At 43.1% G+C, this 19363-nt stretch overlaps 1 protein-coding gene across 4 annotated transcripts in view; it reads left to right on the forward strand.

The window, feature by feature from the left end:
* Positions 1–5659, forward strand: part of TULP4 (TUB like protein 4) — a 149274-nt gene extending 143615 nt beyond the window's left edge. For all 4 annotated transcript variants that reach the window (XM_066315540.1, XM_066315539.1, XM_066315542.1 and 1 more), the window contains exons 14-15: positions 295–2879; positions 4599–5659. In XM_066315540.1, coding sequence (XP_066171637.1) covers positions 295–2879; positions 4599–4715 — 2702 coding nt within the window. In that variant the 3' untranslated portion in view covers positions 4716–5659. The remainder of the gene's footprint in view (positions 1–294; positions 2880–4598) is intronic.
* The last annotated feature ends 13704 nt before the right edge of the window (positions 5660–19363 follow it).

Raw genomic sequence — 19363 nt, forward strand, 5'->3', positions numbered from 1 at the left:
CTCAGAACTTGACCTCTGAAGTGTCACTCCAGGAAGCGGCTTTAAAGTTGATCACAGCTGTTACAAGTAGCTCTTGTGCCATAGGAGTCACGGGAGACGGGCTGGTGTACGTGTTCCCACTGAGGTCTGATGCAGCGCTTTTGGGAGCAGGTAGCAGCCGCTCCGGGCGCAGCGGAGTCCGTACAGGGAGCGGATAGTTTGGAAGGGCCCTCCGTGCAGTGGGGCAGCCGCGGGCCGCGGCTGGGGCGGGATGCCGGGGCGGGAGGGCGGTGACGCTCTGTGTTGTCCTTGCAGTGCCCGGCGCCCCCGGCGCGCCCGCCAGCAGCCCGCCCTGCACCGTCAACATCCCCATCGCGCCCATCCACAGCTCGGCGCAGGCCATGTCGCCCACGCAGAGCATCGGCCTGGTGCAGTCGCTGCTCGCCAACCAGAACGTGCAGCTCGACGTGCTGGCCAACCCGCCGGCCGAGGCGGGGGGCGAGGGGCCGGGGCCCTTCCCGGGGGCTCCGGGCCGCTTTCCCGGCCCCGGGGCGGCGGCGCTGGCCGTGGGGGAGCTGGGCCGCCCCGCCCCGCCGCCGCTCGCCCCGCCGCCCCCCGCGCCCCCCGCCATCGCCCTGGCCGACCTGCGCGACCACGGCGACCGCGAGCACGAGCCCCCGCCCAAGGCCAAGGCCCCGCGGCCGGCGCCGCCGCTGGTGGAAGGGGACGCCGTCATCTTCGGGGCCGCTCAGGAGCTGCAGCTGAACAAGATGAACCCGCCGCCTCCCTACCCCGGCACCATCCCCGCCGTGCCCGCCCCCGCCCTGCCGCCCCCGCCCGGCCCGCCGCAGCCGCCGCTCGATCTCTGCCTCAAGAAGGGGGAGTTCTCCCTCTACCCGGCGGGGCACTACCAGACGCCCCTGGGGTACGAGCGGATAACCACGTTCGACAGCAGCGGGAATGTGGAGGAGGTGTGCCGGCCTCGCACCAGGATGCTCTGTGCGCAGAGCACCTACACCCTGCCGGGCCCCGGCAGCTCCGCCACCTTGCGCATCACGGCTGCCGAGAAGAAGATGCAGCAGCCCTGTGCCAGCGCCACCTTGAACCGGCTCACGGTCCCCCGTTACTCCATCCCAACCGGGGACCCGCCGCCCTACCCTGACATTGCCAGCCAGCTGTCCCAGGGCAGAAGCATGGCGCAGAGGCTGGACAGCAGTATCATTCATGCTACTCTGCGGAGGAACAGCAGAGAGGCAGCCCTGAAAATGGCTCAGCTGATGGATGGTCAGAGAGCCACCTTGCAGCTTCCCCCTAAGGCCAAGAGCAACATTGTGTCAGCACAGTACCAGCAGAGAGTGCCCGCAGCCTTGTACACCTGCAGCCAGTGCAGCAGCGGCGGCGCTGGCAGCAGCAGCAGTGCGAGCGCTGGTGGCACGGGCAACATCGCTAGTGCCAATGCTGCTAGCAGCACTTCCAGTATTGCTGGCATGAGACCAGATCTGAGCACTGGGAGTGGCTCCCAACACAGCTCTGTCATTGCTCACTCTGTCAGTACTTCGCCTCTGGCCTCCCAGTCCTCCTACAGCTTGCTGAGCCCGCCTGACAATTCCCGTGACCGAGCGGATTATATCAACTCCGCTTTCACGGAGGATGAGGCCCTTTCTCAGCACTGCCCTGTGGAGAAATCCGTACGGCACGTACCTGTGTCCTTGACAGAGGCTACCCTTAGTGTAAAACGGCCACCGCCGTACCAGTGGGACCCTATGGTGAGCGAAGAGATATGGGTTCCTCAGGAAAGGACATCTCAGAGCTCAGTGCCCAACCCTCTAAAACCTCCTCCACTCATCATTGGTCAAGCTCAACATCTGGATATGTCTCGAGTGCCATTTGTTTCCCCCAAGTCTCCAACCAGTCCCACTGCCACTTTTCAGACGAGTTACGGGGTCGGAGTACCTTACCCAGGAAGCTACAGTGCCCCACCCCTTCAGGGAATGCAGGCCCCCTGCTCCCCCAAAGAAGCTCTGGCCCCAACACAGTTTGCACAGCAGGAGCCCACGGTTGTGCTTCAGCCAGGTTATCCATCCAACCTCCCCTATTGCCCTTTGCCGCCCATGTACCCGGGAAGTAGCACTTGCTCTAGTTTACAGCTGCCACCGATCGCCTTGCACCCGTGGAGCTCCTACAGCGCCTGCCCACCCGTGCAGAACCCCCAGGGCACCTTGCCCCCCAAGCCGCTCCTCGTGGTGGAGAAGCCGGTGATGTCTCCCCCGCCAGCAGAGCTGCAGGGCCACGTGGGCACAGAGGTAATGGTGGAGACGGCAGACACTTTCCAGGAGGTGCTCTCCTTGACAGAAAGCCCTGTTTCTCAAAGGACAGACAAATTTGGCAAGAAGAGCCGCAAACGCCTGGACAGTCGAGCCGAGGAAGGAAACGTGCAGGCTATCACTGAGGGCAAGGTCAAAAAGGAGGCCAGGACACTGACTGACTTCAATTCACTGATAGCCAGCCCTCGGCTGGGGAGGGAGAAGAAGAAGGTCAAGAGCCAAAAAGATCAGCTGAAGTCCAAGAAACTAAACAAGACAAACGAGTTTCAGGACAGTTCAGAGAGCGAGCCGGAGCTTTTTATCAGCGGAGATGAACTGATGAACCAGAGCCAGGGCAGTAAAAAGGGTTGGAAAACTAAAAGGAGTTTGAGGACAGCCAGTGAGCTGGATGAATTCAAGTGCCGGAAGGCCAGTGAGAAGGAGGATGGGCGACTGGGAAGCCAAGGCTTTGTGTATGTGATGGCCAACAAGCAACCACTGTGGAACGAGGCAACGCAAGTCTACCAGCTGGACTTCGGAGGGCGGGTGACCCAGGAGTCGGCAAAAAACTTCCAGATTGAGCTGGAAGGACGACAGGTAGGAAGGGATGGCACACACTTGCTGGAATGGGAGCCAGGATGTGGGAAAGCTATGCCAGGAATAAGCTGTCTTTCATGCTGCAGAGTACCTCCTGCTTGTGACAGCTGTTCCATGAAAGAAGGCTTTGGTGTGTGGTTGATAAAAAACAGCTGTCGAAGGTCTGAGTTCAGCATGTGGGGTGAAGTTCAGCTGTAAAGTAAATATACAAAATATGTTCGGTCTTACTGCAGTCAGGCATGGGAACAAGGGCCTCCTTTAGTCTGGCTGGCTCTCACTGCTGAAGGTTTTGTAATAAACACAGTAGCTCTCCGCAGTGGTAGCTGCACTTGCCATCAGTGATGGTTGTGGGTGGCAGCTAATTGAGTGAACACTGCTCCCTTCTTGCCCTGCTCACAAAGGTTATCCAGGGAGTGGGTAGCTAAGGCAGTTAGCTTCCCTTCATGCCAAAATTTCCACTTGTGAGCAGCTACCAGGCCCTGGGTTGGCTCTAAATGCTGGAGGAAGGAGACACTGACCCAGCCCAGAACAAAGTGCTCCTGGGCCATTTCCGAACCGCCTGTGGGTAGAAGGGTCAATGGCTAGTTCCAAAAATCAAAACTTTTTATTTTGGCCAGAATGGTATGTTGCTACTACTACACCAAACCCAGGCTTCTAAGTGGTGCTAATTAGCAGGATGCTGGACTGAGACTTAGGAGACTTGTATTTATTTCCTTGTCCAGCTGTAAGTCACTTTTGGTTTACTAAAGATACCAAGGCTCGCAACTTCCTCTGACTGGAGTTGGGAGTTAGGTAGATGTCTTAAGTATCTGACATGCGTGGCCAGTGGTAGTCTTTTGGTTTTGCATGTATGAAACAACAGCTCAAAGGCAGCAATCAGAGCCATTTGTACCCCTTTCTTCTTCAGTTAAATGGCTATGGATATGTCCCCGTGGGCAGCTGTGCAAAACCACCCAACCAAGGCATTTTTCTTCCTGGAGGTGACAAAGCCTGCCTTGACTTGCAGTCAGACCGCATTCTAGCTCAAGGATCTTTGTTGTGAAGCAAATAAAATCTGGATTTCTGATGAAGTGAATGAAAAAGCATTCAGATATTTCCTGTGGAAGAGCAATGAACAACCTGACTAGTTTTGCTTTGTTTGCATTTCAAACAGTTCTCACTGCCCCTCTGCTAATTCATTCTCGCTGTAATTATGTCCTAGTGAAGATATTTATGCAGAGGGAAACAGAACTGCAAAGAATGAACACCTTATCAGCTATGAAGTGCCAGAATGAGGAAATTGGTTATTCCCCTTCCCTGAAAGCGCCTGTCTTTGAAAACAAAATCTTTCCCTGATGGTAGTTTATTTCCAAGGGAGAGACTGATATTTTCCTGTAGGAAGCATGATGCTGGTGTACCCATATCTGCTGAAGTAATTGGTGACAGGCGACTTAAACCAATGTTGTGTGCAGTCTAGCATGTTTTATCAGTTTACTCTGTGGAGTCAAATACTGCTGTCAAGTACTCCATACAGATGAAAAGTACAGTGCTCTCACTGTCCTTTGGCATCTTACCCCATTCTGTCTGTAGCTCCAATCATATTAACTGAGAAGGGGAGGTGTTCATACAGAGGAGCAGAAAAATTTCGCTCTTATTCTCTTCTCTGTTTCCTTTTCTGTGATTCATTTTTTTTGACCTTGTTCTCTTTTCCCTTCTTTTTCCTCTTCCCCTGCTTCCCAGGTGATGCAGTTTGGAAGAATCGATGGCAATGCTTACATTTTGGACTTTCAGTATCCATTTTCTGCAGTGCAAGCCTTTGCTGTTGCTCTGGCTAATGTGACTCAACGCCTCAAATGAAAAAGCAGAGACTGGAGAGAGGAAAATGTTAACCTTCTCATAAAGTCCAAACCGGAAAATGTCAGGGCAGCCTGCTTTAGGTGTGCAGAGATGCCTGGGAGTTAAGAAGGCAGTAAAACTGGAAAAGTCTCTTGGTGCCCACCAGAAGGGCATTAACTCTAATCAGTCATGGGGTGGAGGGTGGGGGGCTGTTTCCTGTTTGTTTGTTTGTTAGCTTGTTTGTTTTCCGGTTTCTTTTTCTTTTCAAGCATTGTGCTGGGTCTCAGAAAGAGCGAAGGGTTGAGAACCATTCAGTGTTACGTGGAGAAGTGTGGCTTTTGGCTTGTTGTGGTGGTTCTGCTGTGTGTGCTACAGTAGCTGATGTAAGCTCATGGGGGGATTAAAACAGACTGCTCTTTTTGATGGACTGCCTTATCTCATGCTATTCTTTTAAGAACAGGGAACATTACTTTTTTCTCATCCAGTTTGTACTTCTACTACTAAAACATCAGTGATAGCAGCAAAAAAGTAAAAAAAAAAAAGAAAAGAAGCTATAATACTTGAAGATGTGTTTCTTCTCTGATACCTGCTAATAACTGAGCACCACAAGTTCCAAGGAGGCTTATGTAGGTAAACTAATTTCTAAACAGTGACATATTACTCAGAAGAGAAAAAATTGTTGCCAGTGGGTGTTTGTCATGATTTAGGGATGGTATTCTCCAATTCAGTGTTTCCACCAAAACACTCCAAACCATGCACCACTCACTCACTGTCCCCTCCCCTTTTCCATTCCCTGTGTTGGGATGGAGAGAAGAATTGGAGGCACAAAAGGTAGAGATCACAGGTAGAGAGAAGAACAATTTACTGCAGACAGCACTGAAATAATAAAGCCAACAGTAACAGCAGCAGTATTAATAACAGAGTGCAGGAGAGGAGAAAGATACACGCACATGTGCTCACCGTGGGGGAGCCTCTGCTAATACCTGACCACGCTGCCACATTATGGGACCTGCATGGGACCCCTTTCCATGGCCCCAGAAAATGATGGGAGGTGGTATAGAGTAACCTCTGGGTTCTAGCTGTGCACTCTCCTGACTACTGCAAAAGTTAACTCTGTCCTGGCTAGAACCAGGGTTTGAAAACCCACTGTATCAAAGAAGTTGATGTCTGCTTGTTTCATATGCTGTTAAGGGGGATAAACATCTTTCCGTAGGTGACAAAAGACAGAGGAGCAAATAGTTACAAGCAAATAGTTACAAGCGTTTGCTTCTTTTGTTACTGGCATAAACATCTTTCAGTGTGATGTTCAGGAAACTGGAGAGGAAATAATCATGAGTGTTGCTTTTTTGTTCACATTGTTCAGCAGTATTCACATTGTTCAGCAGTATTCTGTGATTTGGCCTGTAGCTGGGAGAGGTACAATGTGATCAGATGTACCTCTGAGGCCGTGCCTGTGCTTGCTCGTCATTTCAATGTGTTTACACCATGTAAGCAAAGCTTTTCCAGCAAATGAGAAAACCCAGTGTATTCAGTCCTCTTACAAATCAGTATCAGTCAAGTTCTACAACAGTGCTTGGGTTAGGAAGGCAACAGAAGTGTAGCAAGTCATTACAAGAAGAAATTTCACCAGAAAAGCAAGTTCATTTCAGGAAACAACATCATGGCTGGCTGGAGAACAAATGAGTTGAAATAGAAAGGAAAAATAGGACAGAATCATATCTTTTGTCACCCACCTTGTTACTTGCTCCAGCTGAGAGCAGGAAGCCAGTGTCTACATGGAGTGTGGCAGAGGAAAGCTTAATAACAGTGCAGTTCTCTCTGGTACACATGCAGACCTGTTGAGCATTTCAGAAGGTTGCTTGCACAGAAGAGCTTCTCTGTTGTCCATGTGGTGTGCACATTTATTTGCTTTTTCTCTTTACTCCTTGTCAGCATTTTGCTACAGAATATGTTTTGATATGGAAGTAGTTTGACCAGTAATACAAAAAACCCCAAACTATTCATATAATTATTTGGACATTAGATTAGAAGACATCACAGCAGGTTTTCTTCAAAAACTGATATTTAGAAGTTAAAGACCCACTGGGAAAAATTTGCTGGTTGAGATGTCAACAGCTGCTTTTGTCTTTCGTCCATGGTCTAGCTTCTTTACTTGAAAACCTCCATGTAACTTAAGATAAACATGTGATTTTCTCTCTTTGTTTTTCTTGAGTCCAGGTAGTAGGGCAGATGCATGTTGCATTTGATTTATTCTAGAGGAACATTTCACATAAGACCCTGCTGTAGTAGAAATTACCAGTATGCAGTGAGCTTCTAATCTGTGAGGCTTCCAGAGCTGTACAGCACAGAGGAGCAATGCCAGTAGAGGAGTTTGAGAGCTGCCAAGGCAGGTGATGAGTTAGATCAGAAAATGCCCCACAGGGTAGGTCCAGGAAAAACCACCTGTGAGATGTGGTATCATTGGAGGGAGGAAGGAGAAGTGGGAAGGAAGGAGTGGGGCAGTAGATGGTCCCATGCCTGTATTGTCCCAGAGCTTAGCAGCTTCTGCTTGTGTGTGGGAGTGGTCATGCTTAACATTACCCTTGGCATCTATTAGATTGTTGTTTTCTTTAATTAATTAGTTTTGTTTCCATTAATTATCTGGGCCTATTTGTGTTCTTTTTCACGTGCTTGATTTGTTCAACAGTTTGAGTGCCTGTGCATACAATGTGTATGAAGCAGAGGAACTGAAATAGATTTGGTTCTGGTCCCTTGAAAATCAATGGAAATGTTTCACTTGTTGGTTTTTATTGAGGAAACTCTATTAAGCCCTTAGTCTGTATTGAGCTATATACTGTAAAAACAGTAGGTTGAATTCTTAGTCCACCGATTCCAGTACACAAGGAGGGGAGTTGGCTGATGAGAGGCCTCACCTGCCCTGAGGTCAGTGCTAACCAGCTGTACCCTAATGAGTGTTTGACAGGCACACAGTGAGCACTGTAAGACAAGAAACATACCAGGGCTGGCTGGTTTGCTTGCTGAGGGAAGGGCCACTTACTCATGTGTCAGAATTACTCAGCTGGGGGAACATAACCGGCCAAAATTATTAAGGCGTGGAAACAATGTGAAAGTTCTTTTCTGAAGAAAGTATAATCTAAATAAGGACTTCTGCTTACAGTTTCTTTAACCTTCCAGAGAACAGTATTCCTCTTCACTTTGTTCATTGCCAAATTTTTCCAGTTATTCGTAGTTTTATTCTAATGGAGAACCAAGAATTTAAACCAATAAAACAAGTAACAGAATTAGTAATTTGGTTTCACTGATCCAGGTCATGATTGCATCCTTCTGATGGCACTCACAAAGAGCCCTGGCATAGAAAGAGCTCTGGTTCCTGCCCCAGCGAAGGACAAGGAATAATTACCAAAAAATCAGGAAAATAATGCTATTTCCAACATCCTTTCCATTTACTTGTTAGAAAATTCTATAAGATAAGATAGTCTTTTATCTTTTTGAAAATAATTTATCTGTCTCTTTAATTAGTTATTTCAATATGTAGACAACAAAGCCAATATTAGAGAAAATACTCTCAAATATATAGAATTCTAAGTAAAGGAATGGTAAATACATAGAAATCTGAGTGTGCAATTGGATTCTAAGTTATAGAAAGAACAAGTGAAAGTAATTCTATTTTCAATTGAAATACAGCATATGAAACAAATTAAAGAATGTCCCCTATTAATTACTTAAATCCTGAAGACTGCTATTGCATTCAGACAAAAGATGGATGTTACATTTTCTATTTTGTTTAGTAAACCCCAGTTTTTCTGTGGATAACTTAAGTTATTCTAGGAAGAATGTAGCAAAGTGTTCAGAAATATCTATTTCTTTTATATGTGCAGTAATTTCCACTAGTAAAGGATTTTTTTCCAAAGCTTATTTTTTCAGTTGTGCAATAATTTTAACAGTCTAGGGAGTTTGTTTTGTTTCTGTTGTGTTGGTTATTCATTTGGTTTTAGTTTGGGTTTGATTTTTCTTTAGGGAGTTTTTAATGGTTTTTTAAAGATAATTTAATGCAGATTTCCTGTTAATATCCAAAAACCAAATTATTTTTCTTGCATAATGTAATGAGTGATTTAGGAATTATTTTATTACTATGTATCAGTGAGTTATACACACTTATTTATATTTTAAGAGCATCTTTGTAAACAGTTGTTTGCTAGCAGGTATACTTTGCTGCAGGAAATTAAAAATGCTTATAGGAAGACCTGGTTTTGCTGGATAATATGAAAAAACTTCATAATGCAGACAAAAAAAATTTTTTGGCAGCTAAATATTATGAGTTTGCCATGGAGAACTGTGTGGACTATGGAGAATCTAGGTGAGTTCTTTGAGACCTGCAGAAATCTGTCCTCTGTTTTCCTTCTTTATTTGTAACTATACTTTGGTTGTGAGTGGCTTAAAAAACAGAAGACATGGCTTGCTTTTTCTTGAGGTCCAGGATAAGGTGTGTTATGTGATGAGAGAGGGTTTGACGACACAAGCTATTTGAAAGGAGGTCACTGTAGTTTTGTAGGGTTTGGTGACGGCATAGTTCAGTGCCAGGTACAGGCAAACTAGCTTGAAATAATCTCAGGCACAAGGAATAGTGTAGCAGTAGAAGCATTTTCCTCTGAAGCATTTTCCTCTGCTCAGCCTGGCAATGCTACTTCAGCTGGGCTCAGCTGGTTCCAGCACCGCCGCAGTGCTTCTGGCAGGTGCTGCATGGAGCTCATGGAGCTGTGCCCTGACGTGGCCTGCAGCAGCTTTGCCTCTTCAGGATGCTCCATAGGAGACCTCTGGAGCAGGTGTTCCTCCACTCATCCTTCTAGGTCTGCTCCAAGAGCAGCATGAAGCTACCATGGAGTTTGGCTGCAGCAGCTTTGGACAGAAAGAGCCCCGATGCCAGCCAGCTGCCATAGTGCCCATCTGAAGTCAGAATCTGCTCTGCTGGAGTTGCAAAGGGATGAAACCAAAAATCTGATAATTTTGAGAAAATAATTGTACTATCCTCCAAATAAATCTCAAACAGAATCTAAAAATTTATATTTAAAGTCTGGTGTAAATGGAGTGACAAATTATAGTTTTAAAGAGTAAGAAAACATGTTTCTGCAATATTCTAAGAAACTATGAGAAGATTGGGGGTGGGGGGTGACAGAGGGAGAAAAAGGAATTACCACATTAGCGATTTTGCACTCAGTTCCGGAGACTGCAGTAACATGTGCCATGGGCTGCCTGCATACCAGTAAATCTGCACACAGGTTCATCTCAGTTACAAAAGTTTCCTGTGATTCAGCCACAAGTAAAACAATGCTTTTATGAAGATGCATGAAGGTCTACAGGTGTCAGACAAGGATATCTAACTTCGCTGAAGCCTTCAGCCTAAACCTTCCATAGATTCAGGCTTTCCTTGATGTGTCTTTTTAATGTCCTTTCAGAATTACAAAGATTTTGGAGCTTGCCTGATTGTTGCCTCAGACAATTTCTGTGCATTTGCTTTTTGCAGCCTGATGTGTGTGATCCTGCTACCTTGGTGCCCTCTTACCTCTCAGAAACATTTTACATCCTCATATAAAAAGAGCAGCAATTGCAAAAACTGATAATGAAAGGGGAGAGAAGACACAATAAATTTTCATTAACTTTTAAGAATGTGTTTCCCAGAGCAACAATTTAGAAATTGCATGTCTGCAGGGCCCAGATTACTCCAGACCAGTAAATCAGACTTAGAGATTGGTAAGAGATGAGACCCTTGTGTATGCTGACAGAGGGCCAACTTCCAGCCTCACTACATGGTTACACCAAGATACATAAGAGACCAGAATCCAACCCAAAATGTACTTCCCCATTACTGTGTGATTATAAGGCAAAGATGACTTGTATGACCCGTACCTCCACTCAAGGAAATTATAGAGCATTAGCCAACAGCTGTGTTGACAGCTTAGTAAAACCCACCTTGAAGAATGCTGGAAGTAAAATCCTGGCCATGGAGTACTCAGATATTTGACTTTTATTCCCATTTCTAGGATTCCATCACAGGACAGGAGGGCAAGCTGTTTATGTTATTTAGAGATTGGCATAATAGTTTTCCCAGTGTAGGAGAGCAAGTCAGCTATACTGCTTACAAAAATGGGAAAATCCTAGTAGACAAATTCTTTTTTGTGTTCCGTTTCTTCCCTTCAAGGCACAAACCTTCATTAGTAAATACTAATTTAGATTCTTGCCGCCCTCAGGACTAGGCTGCAGGGTGGCACCACAGGTCCTCTTTGCAGGATTGGAATTTACATTCACCATTCTCAAAGGAATAAAATTAATTACTACTTGTGAACACTGGTCTATGTGAATTATTTTGTCTTTGTATTTATTTAATTTTCTTCTTAAAAAGTCCCACGGAGATGTTTTAAGATGAAAAGATTGCTTTCCCTGTTGCCTGATACCACTGAAGCTGTATCAGGAATTACTTTGGGCAGTTTGATTGTTGCTGCATCTAGAAAATTTTTAAGGCAAAAGCAATTAATGAAACAAAAGAATGAAATAAGATTCAGTGAAGCAATTCTTGCTAAGAAAACTAAAAGCTTCACCCTTTAACTTTTGATTTTGCAAATGAATCGGTAGCGAGAAATTTGTGTTTCAAGGCAAACTGATTGTTTTGGAGCACTATGCAAGTGCACTGGTTTGCTGACACAGAGCTAACTGCAGGGTCAAGAAAACATGATTTTGTGAGACAAAATTAAATAAATGAACATACCAAATACTTGCCTATCCAGAGTGTTCAATGAAAAAATTAGATGGTGTAATGTCAAAGCCTGCCAGTCTGTTCTTAATCCTCTGGTTTACAATTTTAAAATATGGACTGATTCAGCAATTCTAAATCCTGACAAAGGTTGTCTGTTTTTGGAATTTTCTCTGACTGGCCAAGTAGATGGTTTAAGATACAGATAAAGATCAAAGTAATAATAAAAAAGAAACATTTTGCAACAGTGTGTAGACACCCGAGTTTCAAGTATTTCACAGGAATAATGCTCGGCCAGTAATTTTTAACTATGTTGTTTGAAGCTATTTGTTCAGAACTTTTCTAACTTTCCCTTTGTTTCTTTAGTTTGCTTGATACTTGTTTTGCCTTTGGTTGCTTTTCACTTCTGTTTCACTGTTTCAGCATTTACTGCGTCTTTTTTCTGTTTGTGTGTTGTGTGTTTGGGGAAGGGTATGTCTGTTCAAGATCTCGTTGTTTATTGTAGATAAAATATATGGTGTTGTGGAATAGCATGGGGATGCATTTGGTTGAAAAGGCACTGCAGTGTTTCCTGAAAAAGAAGGGGAGTTGCATTTGTTTATAAATGCATTATTTTGGTACTATAACTTTGAGAGTGATTCGGGATTTTTTTTTTCCTTTTGTTTTGGTTTGGGTTTTTAAATTTTTCTTTAAAATTTAATAAGCATAGAGTCATGCAGGTGCATGCATTCTTAAGTGAGCAAGCCCAGCATGTTTTTCTTAAAGCTTTTGAAAATTTGGTACACCATTGGTGAACTTTACTTACCTAGACTAATTTTTAATTATATTTTTTTGAATCTCCTTTTTTTTTTCCTCCTGAATATACTGTGGTATACTTGGTTTTCATTGTACTTTAAAACTACCTTGATCTGCCTCTCCTTTTATGTATCTTGTGTAATAAATTTTGCAGGAGGTGCCTAGAAAGTATTGTTGGTTTCCCTATAAAAGTGTGGTTTGTCCAGATTCTTTACTGTCTACATGATTGGGAGATGGACTGATTGCCCTATTTTTCCTTGATGATTTGGAGTTGTAAGAGTTGTCCAGCTGTTGCTTAATAAAATTTTGCAGACTAGAAAGTTGCTGATTTGTTTCTGTTGCATTCTGCATCTTGTCAAGAACCTTAAATACTTTTAAAGCAGATGACAAATCTGTGCTGGAACAACCTGATCAATAACCAGCCAGATGCTGTTATGCTTTCTCTTTTCAGGAACCGTACCCACAAGTTTCACTGACCGTGGCACGTGTACCAGCCCCATCATACCTCGGGTCAGTCACATGGGAGGATGGATGGCAAAGATTTTGTGGTGGTAGTGTTCCTATCTGCCTGGATATCAGCTGGTTCTGGTGATATTTCTACCCTCCTTGCTTTCCTTTTTAAGGAAATTATGTTGGGATTTGTGGTACTTCTCATTTTATCATTGATAAACAGAAAACCTTAACATCACCATGAGGGATTTCCTCTGTCCTGTCATCCTTGACAACAAATGCTATGATGGCCAGTGTTTATTCTCTGATTTCTTGGGGGGAAAAAGGCATTTTGCGAATAAAGGAAACAAACAGAAAAAGATGGTAAAGTAGCTTACCTTGCCTGTAAATATACCAGCTATGGTAGAAATGAGAAAATCATGATATGGATCCTCATAATGGACCCAGGTTACCATTGGAGTTTTGCTGGGGTCCTTGCTGGATCCTCACCTTACACCATATTCATGGGTGGCCTAGAAAAAGTTTGAACATTAAGCTACAAAGCTTATTGATGATGTGAATTATTCAAAATAGTAAAGGCAATGGCCAATTGTCAAGAATCTCACAAAACTCGACAATAAAATGGCAGATGAAACACAGCATAGGTAAATGTGAAGTGATACATGGGGGTAAAAAACAATCCTACTTCACATTTGCAGGAGTGGTGTCTGCAGTGATCGCTGTTACTCAGGGGAGACCTTTTGACAGAACAATAGATCGTGCTCTGAAAACATCCGATTGGTGCTCAGCAGCAAACAAAAGAGGAAACTAAAATATTGGTAATGATTGGGAATAGAGCTGAAAGCAAAGAAAAAGATACAGGATCACTGTATAAAATTGCAGTTCACTGCACTTCATGTACTGTGCAGTGCTGGTCCCCTTGTCACAGGAAAGGGAGAGATCTTGAAAAGTTTCTCCAAAGTGCAGTAGAAGGCACAAATCTACATGAGGAATTAGTGTGAAGTCTCAAACCTTTCATCCTGGAGAAGAAACAACTTAAAGGAGTTGCTGGAGAGCCACCAGAACAGGAGTAGTATTGAAAGGTGGATAGGGGTTACCCGTTGTCTCCTCCTGCAGAAAAAAAACTAGGAACTATAAAATGAAAATAAAGTCAAATACTGGAGGGGCAGAAAAACAAACAAAAGGAGGAGGTTCTTCAAGGAGGTGACTAGCCAGAGACACTTTGCCAAAGGATACTGTGATACAAGGAGTTCACAAGGATTCCAAGACTGGGGAAGTATAAGAATGAGAGATTCACTGGGACACAAAGCAGTCTACCACAGGAGCTGAAGGTGCCCTGACTTAGGTTCCCAGTTAGATGCTGGGAGATTATTAGGGGAAATACCACGTGAATTTTCTCTGTTGTCATTCTTCCCAAGGAAACTGCAAATGGCAATTGTAGGAGATAAAACACTGGGCTTTACTGGAATTTCACTGTGAACAGTGAAAGCTGTACATCAGCCTTCCTAAACCTGGAATGTCAGGCTCTGGGGAGAGGAGAAAGGGAAGACTCCCAGCCTCATGCCTGAATGCTTTGTGCTGCAGCTGTGAAACGTCCTCTTCTAGCTTGGAGAAAGAGTACTGGGGCTCTGCCAGTGTTCATTAAATCTCCCTCAGCTCAGCTAAGGGATATAGCAGGGTTATCTGGTGAGTTTTCAGATCAAATTGAACTTCTGCTAAAATGCAGGAATTATGAAATTAATTGTTGAGGTTGGAGACAGAGAAATGGAACAGCAATATAGCTTCTGGTCATGGCACTCTGCCTTGGCTTTTTGCTTTTTTCTTTGGCTATAGTGTCAGTGTTTACCTGAATTAGTATCTGGCCAGGTGAGCTGAGGTGATTATCAGAGTTTCCTTTTAGATCATGGTTCCAGATGTTTTCAGGTTTTTCCTTCTTTGTGGAGGATATTGACTTAAAATATAGTCATCTTCTGCTTCCCTGCCCTTTTTGGTGTTAATTTGGGGGTGGTCTAGCAGCTACAGCACTGGTAATTGTTTGAGTCACAGTAACAACCTGTATCTGCTTTGCTCAATGGAACTGAGCAAGTGCAGTTTGGTTTGTTGTTCCAGCAGGTCGGTTTTGGAATGTCCCTTTCTGCTGCCTGCAGCCAGCTAAATTAACACATGCTGTCACTTGCAGTTTGGAAATAAATGTCAAGCTTGTTGCATCACCTTCTCCACATGTTGGGACAGAAATGTGAATAAAAGAACACTGGAGCTGTGACTGGCTCTGGAGAAAGAGGAGGCATGAAAGGAAGCAAACACATCTGGGGAGGTGGTTTGTTGTGGGGAGATAGCTACTGAAACATGCATGCCTGGAAGTAGCAGGTGCTGCAAATGCAAAATTTATCAGTAACAGGGGCTGCAGCAAACAAATAAAAATGTACACCTTTAGGAGAATACCCTAGGAAGGTTCCTGTGATTGTTTTCTTGCCTTGTAGAGGGACTAATAACATTTACTTATTTATATATCGTTGTGGTTGTTGTTGATAATAGTAAAATCTTGTTTTGATGATTTGAGGGAACACAAGGGCAATGTATGCCTACTGCTGCCTGTTGTAGAGGTGAGGATGTGCAGGCACTGATGGAACAATATTTAATCCAGGGCTTTTAAAAGACAAGCTGGTAATACAGCAACTATATACATAATTAAGTTTATATATACCATTTAATAACTACTGGCTAGATCATGACCTTTTTCACCAGGACAGGTTATTGCTGTTGATGTTCTCTCAGGAATGACATGTTCCAGTTTATATTGGCATTCCTACCAAAATAACTATTGATAATAAGATGGCGATCTTTACTTACTGCTGATTTTTCCAAAAGCAGCCCAGCTTTTATTATGCAATTTTAATGGGTTAGGAAGCTAAGTAATTACCTAGTTGTGAGAGAGTTGTGCAAGATCAGAAGAAAGAACCCCAGAACCTGGAGCACTTCATACCAATCACAATTGATCTCAGACCTTTCATCTTGCTCCCATCCATTATAGATGTCTATTGCATATCCTCATTTTCTGTTCTGTTTAAAACTGACATATTTCAAATCTTTGTTAGATCAAAGGGAAATCTATTCATCTGGGGGAATGTTTTGTTTTGTTGCATCTCCTGATACTTTTATCCTTTCCAGCTGTTCCACATTTTCTGCCATGTATCACTTCCCCATGGACAAAGAGGAAAGTTAGATTTGAGCTCCAGGAAAAAACATTTCTTTGTTCTCCATTCTTAGTGCTCTCTGTGGTGATAGTCCATTCTCTTAAAACAAGAGCTTAGTTGTTCCCTTTGTTGCACAGTTTTTGTGAGATTAATTTCTTCCTTTTTCTTTCAAAGCCATTTAGCTATTTTAAACTTTTTTTTGTAATCTGAAAGTAGGTTTATTTTAGAGAAGAGTCTGTATAAGGCAGTTATAGACAAAGGAAGATGCTAAAGATGATTTAAATGTCATGGAGTTTTCTAATGGCCTCATGGAGAGGCAGCCAAATGCAGAAGTCATGTACCTGTGACTTGACTTCTAAGTGACTTCTCTGTCTCATTTATGATTTTTCTAAGGAGGGAAGCATCCTTGATTTCATCAGGTCTATGAACATACCTTAGGATTTTTGTCCTTGAGCTGATGTGGCAGCTAGTATCATCTGAGGTGACAAACAGCATGTTGTCACTTGTAGTTGGTAAATAAACTTCAAGCTTCTTGCATCATTTTAACAGGTTTTATTTGTATGGCTTAGAGAGTCTCTAAATCCAAGATTCTAGTTTTGTTCATAAATCTTCTGCTATTATAAATATTAATATCATATAAATTGCTATTTATATGATATTAGTAATTTTATCCAAAGTTTAAACAATACACAATTTTCTGTAGATTTGTGTCAAAAGAACACAAATGTGAAGAGAGAAGACACCTTTCTAAAACTCACAGCACATATATGATTCACAGTGGAAGTTCTGCTATAAACTTCAAAAGTTCCCAATGCTGATAGTGTCCCCTCAGGCCATAAATGGAGAGAGCATCCTCTGGAGAATGGCCAGAATCCACAATTAGATTCCGCTTTTGGAGATTATGGAAAACTCAAGCAAGAGTAAAATGACACAGACTGAGACACTAGCATCTGAAGCACTGCAGTTTGTGCATGACAAAAAATTTCTCCGAAGAGCAAGAAATGAGAGGTTTCTGGGAAGTCAGGGAAGATGTCGTGGGATGGGGGACCAGTAGCATATGAGGCAGAATGTAAAGTATCAAAAAACCCTCCCGAGTGGAGGCATGAGCATAAATCACTTGTATTCAGATAAATCAATGCAAAATCCACAATGATGGTCATCCATGACATCATCACTAGAAGGTTAGTGGCCATCCAAGGGTGGGGTTTTTTTGGGGTTTTGATTGGTTGGTTGGTTGGTTGGTGGTTGTTGTTGTTGTTGTGTGGTTTTGGTGGGTTGTTTGTTTGTTTGGGGGGTTTTTTTGTGAAAGTTAAAATATGTGAATATGAAATGTGAAAAGAATCAAAATACAGTGGTAGATGGTGAGAATGATGGCCTCACATCTAAATATTCTGAAAGAGAAAATGTTACATAGTAAGAGCAATTCCCATCCCATAAGAAGATATCTTTATGTATTCAAAGAAAATAGAAATTAACCACCTCATAGAAAGATTTCTGGCATCTCTGAAGTTATAAGCAAGCCAATTAAGAAAAGATCCTAGATGTGCATCTGGATAGGTCTGAAAGATTAAAATATGGAATTCATGAAGATAAATCAATATTTTTGATGTGCCAAAAGCTGTTGCAATAATCTACTATGTGTGGATTCCTGACTGCAAGACACAAAGATGAAAACAATTTCATCAAAAGAACAGATGATTAAAATTATTTTGACAACTGATGATGTCAAGTCATCAGTCTTTAAATTGGATCATTATGTTCTTTTGGAAGAATCTTAGTGTGGCATGCAACTGAGAAGTAATCAGCTGAAGAAATTCAAAGAGGATGATGTACAATGAAATGTGCTCTCAAGATTTTTAAGTTAGGTGATAATTATATGACCGAGTTAGTAATCCTACAATGCAACTTCAGCCATGATTTAACTGATTAAGATAACTCATGAAGAGTTGGTAAATAAATATCAGGTGAGTGTTAAAACATTGCTAGAAAAGTTTGAGGGTGCAGTGATGTGAATGAGGCAGATGCTGTTAGTCCATTTACTGCTCAGCCAATTTTCTATCTGATGTTGTTGATAAGATATTAAAATCTGTAAAATTAGGGAAAAAGAACATAATGATACCAGGGGAATTGTTTTAGACATGATTCAGCTGCATAGAAACATCCTAACTAGGAATCCAAGTAGAAAAATAAGATGTTTTCAATGACCAACAGGAAGAATGGGGTGGAAAGTACTTGGGAAAGGACATTGGAGGAATTTCCTAGGAAAAATACAAATTGTTGTACAACAAAGGGAGATTAAGGACTCCCTGTGTATTCTGTAGGCACTGGCAACACTGGATTGTTACAAGTGTGATTCCTGTTGATGTCATCGTTTCTGTAACTACAGAATGAATTTAATCCAAAGAAAGAAGTGATAGCTAAGTGTTGGCATCATCAGGCCATTAGCACTGACCAAATAAAGCTGCGAAATTCATGGCATGTTTTTCCAATCATCTATTTCCAATAGATGGCAGAAGAAGGAGAAAGAGTCAGATTGATGCAACAGAGGATTAAAAACATGAATGCATTTCAAGAACAGAACTGTGTAGCAATGGGAAAAGGTTTTTAATCCCATCAGCAGCCTAATCCTCATCGAATTTGTGGCAAAACAAATCACAATTACCACTGAAGACATATTTGTTCTTGAACTTAGCCTGGGATGTAGTAATTTTATATCTTAGCCAGAACACCTGATGATTGAAGCACAAGCCTGGACAGGATTCACAGGTATCTATGAAGTCAAATACTCCCCTGAGGCTGATGTTTGTGGATCTGAAACAAGCCTAGGTGTCTTGTTTGGGATGTTAGCACTGCTGGGAGGGAGGAAAAGTTGGGAGGCGGAAAACTCATGCAGGTGTAGTACCAAGAACTGGAGAGTTCATCAGATGTCTTTGAAACATACATGGGGTGAAATCCTATGGTGGGCAATACTTGGTGTTACTTGGTTTCTTGTGCTAGCCTTTCTTCCAGAAGGGTTGAAGTAGGTCCTGGCTGCCTGTGGATATGCACTGTGTACAATTACACTGGAATTTAGAGGCAGTTCCTGCAGTGCAAACCTCTCACTCAATCCTGTAAGCTGTGGCAAAGCAACTGGCACCCAGAAGGATGTGGACAGGGAGTGGATGTTTGGATCCTCCCCACCATGGCTGCCCGACACATTTACTGTCAGGTGTGTAGTCTGTGCTCATTGGACGTGTCAAAATTGGCAATGCTGCTGCTTGAACAAAGAGCTATAAACTGCAGCCCTCTGCAGGTGCAAGCTGCAACTCTTTGCCCCTAACAGAAGATAAAAATAAATATTGAATAACATAGTTTCACTGAGATTTGTAAAAAATACAGGTGAATTATTTTGTTTGAAATGGAATCTTACAAGGATTTTATAGTTTATAAGTATGTTAAGGTAAAATACTGTGCTGTCTGTTTAGGATACTTTTAAACAGTAAATG

The sequence above is a fragment of the Sylvia atricapilla genome, chromosome 3 (genome assembly GCF_009819655.1).
Source record: "Sylvia atricapilla isolate bSylAtr1 chromosome 3, bSylAtr1.pri, whole genome shotgun sequence".
Classification (NCBI taxonomy): Eukaryota; Metazoa; Chordata; class Aves; order Passeriformes; family Sylviidae; genus Sylvia; species Sylvia atricapilla.